This window comes from Oppia nitens, unplaced genomic scaffold (genome assembly GCF_028296485.1).
Source record: "Oppia nitens isolate AA-2021 unplaced genomic scaffold, nextdenovo-longstitch-racon4-pilon3 scaffold3_pilon_pilon_pilon, whole genome shotgun sequence".
NCBI classification, from domain to species: Eukaryota; Metazoa; Arthropoda; class Arachnida; order Sarcoptiformes; family Oppiidae; genus Oppia; species Oppia nitens.
In genome coordinates this window covers 6716258-6731858 of record NW_026533221.1, presented here as the reverse complement: position 1 = coordinate 6731858, position 15601 = coordinate 6716258, and the positions used below count along the sequence as shown (strand labels likewise).

Genomic DNA, 15601 nt, shown 5'->3' with positions numbered 1-15601 from the left:
ATATTTAATATTAAAACTCTGACTTTTATCTAATAAAAATTTTAGACATTGCATTATACTGTACTGTATTACTGTTGGTTTCACTTATATACACCACAATAAACACTATTAGGATCTACTTATAAGTTATAACCTAAAATTAGCGAAACATTAAAAATTAATTTATATTTACTGATATATGTAATTATAAATTATAACAAATATTTGTATTCGTGGAAAATATATGTATTTAAACTGAAAAATAGTTTTGAATGAAAATATAAGAAATAACAATAATATTTACAATATTTGTTTTGTAGTTTTTGAAACTCTCATTAGTTTTTAATCCTTGAAGGCAAAGAAATTTAGCGAAAGTAATAGTTTTTGAGACAAACTATAGACAAAAAAAATAGGATTGAGTAAAGGCCTAAAAGCTATTTTTATTTATGTTTATATTTATTGTTTCTCTGAATAATATAATAATTTTAGAGACTTCACAATAATAACAGCCAAACAGGGACTGCCCTAATCACTGTGTAATTAACATTTTTCACTTATTTTCTAAGTAAAAGTGATGCCAATATTTGCTTAATAAATGGATATCTGTTTCATCAATATTCTTGTGGTTCACACATTTGGTTAAACTAAGTGAGTGAGTGAGTCGAGAGAGAGAGAGAGAGAGAGAGAGAGAGAGAGAGAGAGAGAGAGAGTTGAAAAAGTGATTGTTTTATAAGTAGATGTGTTTCTTTGCAATAGATATACAGTTTGGTTAGATATGATACACCTGTTTCAAGGTTGTAAAGGTTGTGCTCGTTTTCAAACTCTCTTTCTCTCTCTCTCTTTCTCTCTTCTCTCTCTCTCTCTTTCTATATATATATAAATATGTTCGCCACAACTTGCAATTGATTCGCTATAGTTATTGGCTCTCAAAATACAGACAAACTATTAGTGCAAAAGTTGGCTTAAAATCTTTTGTCAAATGCTTACGTGTTATACATTCACTGCCTCTTATTGTAAACTCCTATAAGAAAGTAAAATAAAAACTTTTGTCAAACTCTCTGCCAAAGAATCGTAAGCAAGAATTTATAAGATTCATAAAGTATTGAGAGCTTACACTCAACACAACATTTCAATATACTTTCGGTTAAAGTCGTGTCTCATCTATACAATGGGTCGTCATATGAGAGTCATTACCGTTTGGTACAGTCATGTTGGCGACACTCCGACTCGTTTTGCCATCACTACTAGGAATTCCTCATTTATTACTCAATTTACATTATTATTATTTTTGAGCAATTTTTATCATTTTGTTGATGGTATGTTTTATTTGGCTTATTAAGTAAATAATATATATAAATATATATATAACTTATTTTATTATAAAATGTAGTTTAATATAATATTAGTAAATATAATTATAAAGTTCTAATATAGAATTAGTATTTATGAAAGTTATGATAAAAACAAATTTTATATACAGTATATCATAAACTTATATTTATATATTACTAATTATAATAGAGGTACTGTAATACAAGTTTGAATAGTAAATTTATAAAATATATAACTTTAAATGTAATATAAATATTTTTTGTAAATATATTTACTATAATTATATATAACTAAACATAGATTATATAATAATAAATCACTTTTTATGCACTCTAAGTCTGACGTCAGTTTATAATACAAAATATTTTTTAAAATTCTTGAAATAAATACTAAAATCATATATTTTTGTTTCGATTAATACCGTCATATGTCTAGCAAAACATATTTTTAACTATTTGTAAAAACAATAGATTTTATTTGTTAGACATCAGCTATTTTAAGAAACATATTGTAGTAAACAGTGATTAGACAGCTATTAGAAGAGTCATTCATATTTTGAAAACTAGTACTAATTCATGGATAATATTATGGATAATAACTTTATTTAAATTTCTAAATCTTTTCCGCAGACAAATATAAGTCTAAAATAAACTCAAATTTTCTATAAATGTTTTGACACAATGACTTTGTCTTACATCATATTTAGCATACAATCCCATAGTCTGTGATCTATATAACAAAAATGCTATAAATTGAATCCCACGCTATTTTCATATATTTATATTCAGTCCATCATATTATTATAAATTTGTTTGTTTGCATAATATTAATATCTGATTTATTAAAAATAGTTAAGTTTTTCATTATCATATTAATTTAAAAATAAATAATATATAAATTAACGTATATTTTGACACAAATTGAGTTTTAATAAACTAATTATAAATAGTTGCTTCAAATATATATAAATTATCTTAATTTTTTAAAATTAAGATAATGTTAATCAAATAGATGTAATAATTCCAAATTTATAAACAGTTATACAATTCTTGGGAAAAAACAATTGTCAAACAAATTATAATTTTTTAAGACTTTTCAATACACTGTCTTTTGTCTCAATCTTTATCTACTTCAAGGTCTGTGAGCTTCCCATTTGATTATTACTTAACTTTAATGCAATGTATATGTAATTTACTACAATTAGATCAAGTATTTGTTTTATTTTATTAATTAAACTAAAAATATGTGAAGTTATTATATAATTGTTATAAAATATTTAAACTTTAAATTTTAAAGCATTATATTTAAAAGTTTATTAACTATAGCTACTGTATTATAGTTTGTATTATGCATGACTATTAATTGAATGATTGGATCAGTTATAGTGACTATGACCTTAAGGCAAAATTGTTTGAGCAGTGGTGTCACGGTCATGGTCATGCTCATGGTCACTTTGTCTAACAATAGTTATTGTGGTCACTATATGGTCATTCATGATGTCATTATTAGGGACTGACTGACTCTTTTTTTTTTGTCCATTGAGACAGACCAGACCCAGACATCGTAATGTTTGTGCCATTTGTGAAACTATAAACTAAGTTAACTCTAAATGAGTGAACAGTTAGCCAAAGTCCGGATGTCTGTTGAACCTTAACTGTAAGTTCTGTAACAAACTGTTTATATTGTACTTTGGTTTCTATTATATCATTTTCTTCAAAAAGTTTAGAAATTGAAATCTTTTTTTCTATTTCCAGTATAATGTTTGTGTCAAGATTTGGATTTTTATTATAATAATAAAAGCTTAACAATTTAGAGTAAAACCAATACATAAATCTTAGTCTTACCCAATGGGTGTGTGAATGTAAGCCCTTTAGTTGTATTGACAGTGTGTAAGGGCATAGATATTGACTGACAGTGACATATGATATATACCTGAGTTTCAAACAATGAATATTTATATCCTCCCACTACTTGTAAATCAGTATATTTTATTATTTCATTCATTACATTATATTAATATAATATTAGCATATACGTTATGATATATGTACAATATATCACTATTTATACTGTACATATATTTTAATTTAAAATAATATACGTATTTTTAAAAAAATCATAATTTTTTTATTGTTTTTATTGCACCTAATTTATAACTAGAAATACGTTCACAAAATTGTTATTTTTTTGATAATCTTATAGCTGGTATGTGTTGGAGTTCGCCCAAAAACGGTCGGTGCACTGAATTGCTTAAGACGGGAGTCACTGAAGATGAATGTTGTAATGGTGTGGACAGTCATAATTCAGGTATCGGTGCTACCGCTTACAGTGCTGAGGACCTCAAAGGTGGACAGTTATTTTATTATCGAGCTTTGAGAGGTGGCGTTCCCTGTAACTCATGTAAAGGTAAGTTTTATCAATAACTAAACTTTTATTATTTTTAAGAACTTTTATCAAAATCTCCAAAAATATACAATATATAAAACTTAATAATAATATAAATTACTCTAATTATACTATCTATACTTATCTAATAAAACTTCTATTTTTTATGTACAATAAATTTAAAATATCATAATTATTAATTAGTATAATAACACTTTGTTGTTTTTTTTATTATTTTTAACAATTTTTGTAAAATACATTATAAAAATGCAAATAGTGGTCATTGAAAATGTTGTGATATTTTATAGAAAATTTAAGTTTAATAAAATTATTTATATTTGAGACAACTGTATATTTATAATGGTTTACACATTTTAACTATTAATAACCTCAATATATTAAATATACAGTAATTAGCTATTAATTAATATGAATTAAATTTAATACAATGATAGCCTCATGTGATGGTATTGAATGTAAAGCCGGCAGAAAGTGTGTGGTTAACAGAGATGGTCAGCCCGAGTGTGTTTGCGCTCCCAAATGCTCGCGACGTAAGAGGAAAATGGGTCCGGTTTGTGGTCAGTTGACTATTTATTATATATAAAATAAAATTTTATATTAAAATTTTGATGCATTTGAAGGAAGTGATGGCCAAACATATCGTCACATTTGTCGTCTATTAAAACGTAAATGTCGTAAGGATTCTACTCTTACCGTTGAATACTATGGTAATTGTGAGGGTATGTCTTCATATTGTATGATATAAATTATATAATATGTGTCACACATTAAATACAATTTTATTTGAAAAATTTAATCTTTGGTTATATTGATATTTTGCATTATTTTTTTGTCTAATATTGCAAAAAACTTACAATTTTTAAATAGACAGGAATCTTGTTTGTCGTCTATTTAAAAATATCATAATATTATATAAATATATAGACAAGCAGTTGATTACATGTATAATACGTGAATGATTGAAGCAATATATGATTTGACTACAATTTTTAATTTCATTTTTAATATTTAAGAAATTTTATTATTTATATTTTTGTTTTTAATATCTCAAAATTATATTATAATATTTAAAAAATAAATGGTTAAAATATGCTTTGATTTAAGAATTAAAAAAGTTTTTATCCAAAAAATTTTAATAATTTTATGTTATTTATATACTTTTGATTTGAAGAGTCATGCGATAGGGTTGGTTGTAGTGAAAACAAGACGTGTATAATAGACCAAAATTTGAGACCTCATTGTGTAAGGTGTAGACATTACTGTCCACCTATCAGTGCCAATACACGTCCAGTTTGTGGTATCGATAACATTACATATAGTAGTTATTGTCATTTGCAAACACAGGCCTGTCTATCGGGTAGAGCCATACAAGTGGCTTATAGAGGACATTGCAAACGTATGTATCATTTGCATGGATCACAAATTATTATTTTAATTATAAATTGTGATATTTTATTATATTATTTAAGTAGTACTGTAGAAACTAATTGTGTTTATTATTAAATAATAAATATTGTTATGTTAAATGTATTATTATTATAAATAATTAATTTAGTGTATTATTATTGAATTTTTATTGAGATGTTTGAACCCCTGAAAGAACACTTCATTGCATTTGAATGAATGACTAGTTTTTATAGAAATGACTAAATCATTGATTTATCGTTAGTTTTGTTACTTTTTTATCAATTCATATATTGCATGACTTATGTAACAAAAATAACAAAACATTTTTGTTGATATTATAGATTAGTATTGAATGAATGTTGACTGACTTGTAAGGAGTAAAATAAAAATAAAAATTTATACAGACTATAGACATGTGATACATAATGTTGATTATGTGAATAACTATGAATTTCAATACAATATGATTGATCTGATATATGGAGCCAAATACAGGACAAACATTTATAATATGTATTGGAATGAGAGGTATAATGGGATCAAACATAAGACACCTATTATTATCATTAATAATACTATAGTAAAGTTACATCTTATGTAAAAATCGACATATAATACAAAAAACATGTTAACATAATCTAAACCTTGTTTCTCAACTCAGCTCAAGGCTAATCACATACATACCTGAGCGCACCACAAAATACTCTGTATATACAGTAGTATACTCAAGCGTTACAAATATGTTATATTATTTATTGTCTCATTAGGCGTAATGACAATTTAGCAATTGATGAAAAATAATAATTTTATTCTCGTATAACTTGTGAACCCCACAAATTACTTTAAATTATATCTAAACACTCATTTTAATGGCATATATAGCAAATGTTGATTTCCATCACTAGTAACAAACATATCAACTAAAAAGTAAATTTCCATATTATTATCAAAAACTTATTTTTTTAAAAATTAATAACAGTGTGTCAAATAAAACTTATAATTAAAAAAACAACCTTAAAGATAATTTTAATATCATTTTATAAATAGCAATCAAATCAAAGCATATACAATATTTTAATGTTAATTATTAATACAATTTGCCAAATATATCATTTTTGATAACCTTATATTTTATTTCATATATTAATATTGCATTAAATCATATATTTTATAAATAAATCTACACTATATCTACTATACATTTATTATCAGTGGTTATTAACAAAAATTGATATTTTAAGATTTAATATATTAAATTTCAACACATTTTCAATGTTCAGAGATCTTTTACAAATTTTAATTATTTTTAAGTAATTTAGTTTATAAAATATACTTTTAAATAATAAAACACTTTAATATATATATATATTTATATTATATATATATATATATATATATATATATATATATATATATATATATATATATATGTATATTTAATTATTATATAGGATAATGTAAAATTTTGAGATTTTATAGTAACAAAAATGTGTTTAATATAATGTAATATAAAAAGATATTCAAAATAATTGCAGTCAAAGAGGTACAGTAATTTATATTTGCCTACAAATATATTCAATTGTAAATATGTTTAGCACACTAGACATATATTTTGAGTAATAATTATTTTTATTGAACATATTATTATTAAAGATACATATATAGATAGTTATAACATTTTATCAAATTATATAATGGGGGAAAAATGAATAAAATTAATTGATATAAATTATGCAGTTATTATATTTTGAATGTCATCAATGACAATGAATACCAACTAGAAGTACAGTACATAGTGTTATAAATTTATAAAATTGAAGGACAGACATATTTGAAAGGCATGCAAAAAAGCTCCGGTATTTTACTATTAAATAAACGTTATATACTATACTATTTAATGTCTGTTTGTCTGGTTTTATAAATAAGTCATTCCATATAAAGTATATGTCTAGTCTGTATTCATAAAAATTATATTTACATTACTATATATTTTTTATCATTCACTAAACTTTGATGACTTTCTTGATTTTTCTTTTGTATTTTTTTAAATAAACATTTATATCTATTATTGATTTATTTCTATAATTATTTACTTATTAAAAAGATTTTAATAAAATTTCAGGTGAAGCTAACTGTCAGTCTATCACTTGTAGTCAAAATAAAAAGTGTTTGACTGATAGAGTCAACGGTGGAGGGGCCAGATGTGTGACCTGTCCTATGGGTTGTCCCAAACATTTGGCTATCAATCAGGACTTAATGACTAATAAAATGATATGCGCTTCAAATAATATGACTTATTTGAACTGGTGTTCAATGATGAAAGAGGGTTGTAATACAGGCAATTACTTATACGTGGTGTCCAGTGGACCCTGTCCTCAATATGATGGTAATCATTTAAAATTACTTAATATAGTTTCAATATAAAATCATACAAACATCTATATTATACATATATTATATTAAAACAATGTATAGTTCAATGTTAAAATTAATTATCTATAAATTTTTTAATAACTAATCGCTGAATGCAGGTGTAAGGTAGTTGTAGTACACTTACACTTGACAAACATAATACAGTATTTCCAATATTAGTACGGTTTTCCTCTATATTAGTCTTTTAAGGTTTACAATAGTTCAAACACACACACACACACACACACACACACACACACACACACACACACACACACACACACACACACACACACACACACACTAGACACAAATAGCACCATACCGTGTATACCGACGTCTTATACGTCTAGTTATTGTGTGTTAGCATTCATGAGCCAAACCTAAAATGCTATTTACAGTACACGTCCTAAACAATTGAAAGCTCTTTCCTTTTTTACCTAATCTCTAAACTCAGTCAATGGTTGTGATCCTAAAGGCGAACAATTGACAGGTCTAACAGTTATACTGTTGATAGTCTCGGCAAATACTAGACGCCCGTCCCATACAAATGAAATGTTTGACACACCTTAGTCTGTATACTGTTGGACACAAATTCACTTTTATTAATAATTCCAACTTTTTATGTCTTATTCATTATTTTTTACAGACTTATATATAATATATAAAAACATATTAATAGTTTTCATTTCTTTGATTACACTTTTAACAACTTTAGTACTTATTTATTGATATAAATAATATTAATAAATCATTTTGTATTATGATTTTTTTAATTAGGACTCACGGTTAATATGATAGACGATCCCAACAAGTTTTTTAAGAAAGCCATCGTCAAGATTAACAAATACGACAAATTTGATGCCAAAAGATGAATAACCATTAAGTGATTAATATAATGACAACCGAGTTATTGATATTTTTATAAATGTATTTTATATTTATTTTAATTATAAACCGGCAATAATACAATCATAGGTGATAACACATTTATCGTGTTTGCAAAACAGTACAATTATTTGCTATTCATTTAGATCAAAGATAAATCAAATTATTTAATATTAATAATTTAAATACATTTGGAAATAATTTATAATTTAACTAAAAAAGTATTATAATTAGTTTTAATTAATTATACATATAAAGCATTCACAAGTTTACACTATTAAATATCAGAATATTCTATATAATTCTAAAATATATAAACTTATGTTTATTTATTATTTAGAAAATATTAAATACATCTTTGATAATTTAGTTATGTAATTAAATATTTCCTATTTAACTCAATTTTTAGTATAATATATCATATCATATAATGTATAAGGATTATATACACAATAAACTTGATAAAGAAATATATTTGAATATCACTATTTATAGAATATTACACATTTATTTATTATTAAATATTAATTAATATATTTAGATTTGACAAACTCATAGATAATGGTAGAGTGTTTGCTTTTTTGGGAAAAAATTAATTAAATATCGATCTATAAATTAAAATTAATTAATAAGTTAATTAAAAATATAAATTTAATTAAATTTAAGATATAAAATAAAACCACATAATTACATATGATATTGATTTATATAAAAAAGTTAGTTAATAATTATATATTTACTATTAGTATTTGCTGTAATTTTATATGTAGCCAAACAAAGGTATTTAATACCTTATAAATTATAAAATTAAATAAAAAATTATTTTTAAATTATAAAAGTTATTAAAAATTGTTAAAAGTCAAAACACTCTTTTATTTATATCTATTTTTTATTTATTTGATTATTATAATTATAGCACAACACATATCTTTGTAAAAATTACAATTAATAAATACATTTTTAATAAAATTTCATTTTCAAAATGTCAATAAAATATTATTTAAAAATCTAATGTTTTAATAATAATTATTTTGCAGCATTAAAATTTATTTTAAATATAAATATAAGATTATATACTGAATTCGTATGCAAATATATTTAATGTAATATTATGCTTCATATTATCATCAATGCGTTTAAAACTGGTTTTTATATTTATTTTATTATTACATTTTATTACTTGTCTACCATGAGTTTTGAACAAAAAATATAAATATAATAAATTCAAATATAGTTTATTSAAAAATAAAGTCAAAAACTACCAATAAGTTGTATTACAAATTATACTTTAAAGGTATTTTTAAACGTTTATTTATATTTAATCATTTAAGATTTACAAATTAAATGGTTACCTGTTTATATAGTTAATAATAATTATTGTAATGCTGTGTATTGAATACATATAAATAAACATTATATGAGAATTTACTATTTAAACATTTATAAATTATAAACATGCAATTTCTAATTTGTAAATACTTTTATAATGCAAATAAATACATACATATTCTATATATGCTCACAATTCAGTCTATATTACTCTATAACAACAAGACTTACTTTTTTTGTTTAACTACAAAAATAATAAAATAATGATAAAGTAATTGACATAAAAATAAACAAAAGTAGACTTATTTAGCATAAAACTCTTCAAATAGCAGACAATTACCGTATAATCGATCGATCAGTTGATGTCATGAAATGTATTTACAGTATATTATAAGCAATTTTTTGTCTGCTGTTTGTCTGCCTTTTAAAAAATTTATTAAACTCTCTCTCTCTCTCTCTCTCTCTCTCTCTCATTGAACATAATTTTTAAATCTTATGAGACTATCGTTTATATTTTGACGTAAAAACACTTTTGTTATATTTTATTTAAAAAATATAATTATAAGTTAAACTAAAATTGAATAATAATTCAAATTAATCATTGAATAATTTTATTCAACTCATCCAAAAATGAAAAAACGAGACACAAATATTTAAAACTTTTATATAATAAATTATTGTATGCATAATAATAATAAAAAGATGCATTTTATTTCCAATCAATAACAATAATAAATATTAATATAATATATAACTTAAATTTTGTTTTTTTTATTCTTATATTATATTTAATAGTTATGTCTAACAATTAACTAATAATACAAATATTTTTATTAATTTCAAGACTTTTGTAACTTAATGTAATGACAAATTTGTTACAATAAATGAATTTACAAAAAATATATAAACTTAATACTAAATTTTTATTGATAAAAAATTGCTTATGTTTGCAAATGGTATTTTATGAACGATTTATAACAAATACTATGAAATCTAGTTTTAAAAAATATTAATAGATTTTTACTCTACTTTATAATTCATGTAAATTAAACGGTTATACATTTGTTATAATAGTTAATATAAAAATTAGTTTAATTATGAATTACTAAGTATTTAAAATTAAATTTTAATTATAATAAAATAAATTATGTTAAATTAATTTTTATTAGATTTTAGTTATTTCTTTTCTAAGCATTTCTAATGTATTTTTATACATTAATTATTTCTGCAATAAATACTAAGTTATTAGAGTATACGATATATTAATACATTAGTTAAAACGCTTGTATTATGTTTGAAACTGTTTGTTATAATAGCCGTTATACCGTAGGCGACAACAATGCTATAGATCGACCCCATAATGTTAAGTTGTTTTTTATACATCCCGGTGTGCGTTCAGGTGTCGGTGTCATATGTTTTTAGGCATTATTTAGAAAATCCTTTAATATTTTTTTTTTGCATTTTATTTTTTTCTTCAAAAAAAACTTTACATTTGAAATAATAAAATGGAGTAAAAAATACTATATATAAAAAACATTCGACAACTTCTGTTTTGGTTTTTATAATCATAAAAAATCTAACTGATCCAAAACACCCGTCACCTAATATTAAAGTTTACTAAAAAATATTAAATAATTGTTCACAGATGTTGACTATTTTTTGGATCAAATATAAAGAACCGGAATATGTTTTTTATAACAAAATATGTCTCACAACTACATTACAGTTGTAGTTATTTTTTGCAATCATTTTATTAATTAAATAAAATTTTATATATTGCTTATACTATATATTTATTTAAAGTAATATGTTTCCATTATATGATATATGGTCATTAAGCTTGTAATTAAATTATAAATAAATTAAACAACATTGAATTTAAAAAAAAACAATTAATAATGTTAATAAAAATCAACATAACTAAACATTTTTACTGTAGTAATTATGGCAAATATTATTAATTTAATATATATTGATATAATTTATAATATTATATGAAGAAACTGCACAAAACATAAGTACTACACAAGAAGTTTCAACAAATAGTTGTGATCATTGGTTTCATTTTTATAGTTATCTGCTATCTATAAAAAACCAAAAACAATGACCGACTTTATCATTATATCATTGAATGAATTATATCTTAAAACGGATGAACAAAACATTACAACTTTTATACCAATGATCTTGAGTTTATACCAAAGTTAACAATTAAAAAATTATATTATTAAAAACATGAAACCAATTATTATAATAATAATATTATTAATAATTAAAATTACATTATTATACTAAAAAGTATTATTAGGTATATTATCATATATAATACATGACCAGTTTTACTATATTATGATAATTAAAAAATGCAATTTATAAATTTGAAATATTAAATGTAATGTTAAACTTTTCTGTGTGTTTGTATTCTCCAATTTTTAAAACTTAATTTATATATAGTTTGTATTCTAATAACTATATATTCAATTACTATTTTAATAATATCTTAAATAAATATGTTTAACATTATTTTAGATTATTTTGAAAAATTCCTATTAATATAGAGAATATGTATAAACAATATATTGTACTAAACTTCATAATTTGTTAAACCTAGTAATTATATATTTTATACAAATAATGAAATAACAATAAAATATGTAATACTGTATATATTTTACAGTAAATTAATAATTACTAAATTATAATACAATAATATTAATATAAGCACAAAATCATTTACAAACAAACAAAAAATTAATACATTTTATTATACGATTGTTTCAATAGTATAAAAGCAATCGTATAATAAAATGTATTAATTTTTTGTTTGTTTGTAAATGATTTTGTGCTTATATTTAATTAATATCAACTAATTTGTTAGAAAACTCCTATAGCTGTCACTGTAATCACATATTGAATGCATTTATAATACGGGTATTTAATGAACGCATTTTTAACACATGTTTTTCATAACAAATTGCAAATGACTTCATATTTAATAATAGATTTTATGAATTAATTATTATTTCGTTATTTGTTATAACCATTAAATGGCCACTTCTTCGGGATTCAGTTCAGCCCTGAAAATAGCTGATCTCAACGATTTCATTACACCCTCACAGGTATTGATCTAATGATCACAAATGTCTTATTTGATTGTTTGCACTCTTTTGACTACTTTTATGGTTTGCCATCGATTTTAATTAAATATCTTAATATATAATTTGGACATTAATTATATATTTTATTAAAAATAATAAGAAATAAGTAAAAAAAAGTGTTTAAAAATGTCAAAAACTAACCAAAAAAGTGAAAAAGAAATGACGAGAGAGTCAGCCGAAGAGGCACTCAAACAGATGACAGAAGAATTAGAAAGATTATCAGCAAATGAATTGCCATCGAATCCATCAATGAGATCAACCAGAAGACAATGGAGTGGAGAGAATTGGGAGGAAGAGATGGAAAGACATCCTTTTTTTTCTAAAGGAGTTGATACTGGGTATCAGTCATCACCATTGGTTGATGCCTTAAGACAACTCAAATATGACGAAGAATTCAATTCTCCTGAAGAATTAGTTAACAATTATAGAGAGGACGGCAACGAAAATTTTCGCCGTAAAAAGTATTTGTGGGCCATTGACTCTTATAGTGAGTCCATTAGGATCAACTGCGACGATAATCATCTCATGTCTATTGTTTACAACAACAGAGCTTCAGCTCATTTTCATCTCAAGAACTATAGGTCTTCATTAAAGGACGCCTTAAAGGCTTATGAATTAGACTCGGATAACATAAAGGCTGTGAATCGCATTGTTTTTTGTTATTTTCAATTAAAAGAGTATCAAAATTGTTGTGATTTTTGTCAAAATAATTGCCATAAAAACAGCGAAATATTGTCCGAATACATGAAGAAAGCGATAAATGAATTGAAGATAACTGAGAGAAATGAAAGAAAATTTAAAATTGAAGAACAAAAACGAAAACTATTTGAAGACAAAATCTTAAGCGAAGTTAAGAAAAGAGGTATAAAAGTTAATAATAATTGTAATCTTTTTGAATCCATACATCCGGCCACTGATGGCAAACATGTGACTATTAATGAAAACGGATTACTTGTTTGGCCGGTTATCTTCATATATCCTGAATATGGAGAGTCAGACTTTATTGAATGTTTCCACGAAAATCACACATTTTTGGATCACTTGAATATCATGTTTGAAGAGTTTCCCGAATGGGATATAAAACATAAATATAAATCAAATAACATAATAGTTGGTTATAAAGATAGCAAATGTGATAAAATAATAACTTTTGACACTAAATGTACTTTAAGTGAAATACTTAAAGATGGAGATTATGTATTAGAGTCAGCCATTCCTACTTTTATAATAACTTGTGGTGAGATTAACATTTAATTTGATTTAATTAATTTCTATTTTTATATATGATTTGCAGGCGTGCATCAAACCAATTGAAAATAACAAAGAAATTAAAAGCAATGTGAAGACTAATGTAAATATATCTTTAAGTGATTGTTTAGCGTGTAGTGGATGTATAACATCGGCCGAAACGGTTCTCATTGAACAACAATCATATGAAGAACTCTATAGAATTATTAATTTTAATAAAGTAATGATACAAATAATAAATATTTTATGATTTATTAATTGGCTAAACATTTGGTACAGAATAACGAAAGCAAGAGACGGACGATTGTGATGTCGATGTCATTACAAAGTATAGCGTCGATTGCGGCCAAACATCACTTAGATATGGAAACCACTTCACGAAAGTTATCTGATTTTTTCCACAATCTCGGAGTTGACTACATATTAGACATAAGTCTTGCCCGACATTTCTCTATAATTGAGGCCCAAAATGAATTCTTAGACCAATTCAACAAAAATGAATTTCCCGTATTGTCATCGATATGTCCGGGTTTTGTCTGTTACGCCGAGAAAACACACGGAGATCTCATTATTCCGTTTCTTAGTCGAGTCAAATCCGCGCAACAGATTATGGGTATTCTTGTCAAACAATTTCTTAACGACAAACAAATCAATGCGAGTCATGTCTTTCATATAACACTTATGCCGTGTTATGACAAAAAACTTGAGGCCACTCGAAATGGTACAGATTTTAGTCATATAAACGCTGATAATTTTAAAGAAGTGGACTGCGTTTTGACGCCCATTGAGATTGAAATAATGCTCAACAGAGAGAATGTCATATTTACTGAACTAAATGAAAGACTTTTAGATAAAATAACTGGTGATCCAAATGATCAAATGGTTTCACATTTGGGTTCGGGATCAGGAGGTTATGCAGAAAATATATTCCGATTTATGGCTTCAAAATATTTCGAAAAATATTACAAATGTGAACAACAATTAGATTATAAAGTTAATCGAAATAAAGATTTCATTGACTTAACTCTTGAAGACGAATCGGGAAACAAATTGCTATCCTTTGCCATCATTAATGGTTTTCGTAATATTCAAACATTAGTTCAAAGAATTAAACGTAAAACTTGTGACTATCAGTACGTGGAAGTGATGGCCTGTCCGTCGGGTTGTCTTAACGGAGGCGCTCAGCTTAGACCTGAATCGGTAGATGATATGATTTTGGAAAGAGTGGATCAATTGTATCGATCACTACCTATCACATCACTAGCACTCGATGGACAACACCAGGAGATTATTACTTTGTATGACAAATATTTTCCAAATAAAAATATTTCGAAACTTTATACGACATTCAAAGCGGTTCCCAAAACAAAAAACTTGATTAATATCAAGTGGTAATACATTTACATTACTGTAGATACTATTTTAGTAAATATTAAAGTATT

At 24.2% G+C, this 15601-nt stretch overlaps 2 protein-coding genes across 3 annotated transcripts; both read left to right on the top strand.

Annotated features, from left to right (window-relative positions):
* The first annotated feature begins 3518 nt into the window (after positions 1-3518).
* LOC128958028 (follistatin-A-like) lies at positions 3519-8411 on the top strand. The gene is made up of 6 exons (XM_054303844.1): positions 3519-3717; positions 4152-4274; positions 4338-4436; positions 4889-5113; positions 7247-7510; positions 8317-8411. Exons 1-6 carry the CDS (start codon positions 3519-3521, stop codon positions 8409-8411), a joined length of 1005 nt encoding a protein of 334 aa, XP_054159819.1.
* A 4295-nt stretch (positions 8412-12706) lies between these two features.
* LOC128958930 (cytosolic Fe-S cluster assembly factor narfl-like) lies at positions 12707-15556 on the top strand. Of its 2 annotated transcripts, none has more exons than XM_054304893.1 (3): positions 12707-12872; positions 14206-14379; positions 14439-15556. In XM_054304893.1, the coding sequence occupies exons 1-3, from the start codon at positions 12801-12803 to the stop codon at positions 15552-15554; spliced, it is 1362 nt and encodes a 453-aa protein (XP_054160868.1). In that variant the 5' UTR covers positions 12707-12800; the 3' UTR covers positions 15555-15556. The 2 variants fall into 2 exon arrangements, with proteins under 2 accessions (XP_054160868.1, XP_054160870.1); XM_054304895.1 differs by lacking the exon at positions 14439-15556 and adding an exon at positions 13012-14148 and having other exon boundaries at positions 12815-12872; positions 14206-14295.
* The last annotated feature ends 45 nt before the right edge of the window (positions 15557-15601 follow it).

Excerpts from the sequence above, each read along its gene's own strand:
- LOC128958028 (XM_054303844.1), top strand. The coding sequence starts at position 3,519 with ATGTGTTGGAGTTCGCCCAAAAACGGTCGGTGCACTGAATTGCTTAAG. Across the intron at positions 3,718-4,151 it reads TCCCTGTAACTCATGTAAAG|CCTCATGTGATGGTATTGAA; the intron begins GTAAGTTTTATC and ends ATACAATGATAG. Across the intron at positions 4,275-4,337 it reads GAAAATGGGTCCGGTTTGTG|GAAGTGATGGCCAAACATAT; the intron begins GTCAGTTGACTA and ends ATGCATTTGAAG.
- LOC128958930 (XM_054304893.1), top strand. The coding sequence starts at position 12,801 with ATGGCCACTTCTTCGGGATTCAGTTCAGCCCTGAAAATAGCTGATCTC. Across the intron at positions 12,873-14,205 it reads ATTTCATTACACCCTCACAG|GCGTGCATCAAACCAATTGA; the intron begins GTATTGATCTAA and ends TATGATTTGCAG. Across the intron at positions 14,380-14,438 it reads GAATTATTAATTTTAATAAA|AATAACGAAAGCAAGAGACG; the intron begins GTAATGATACAA and ends CATTTGGTACAG.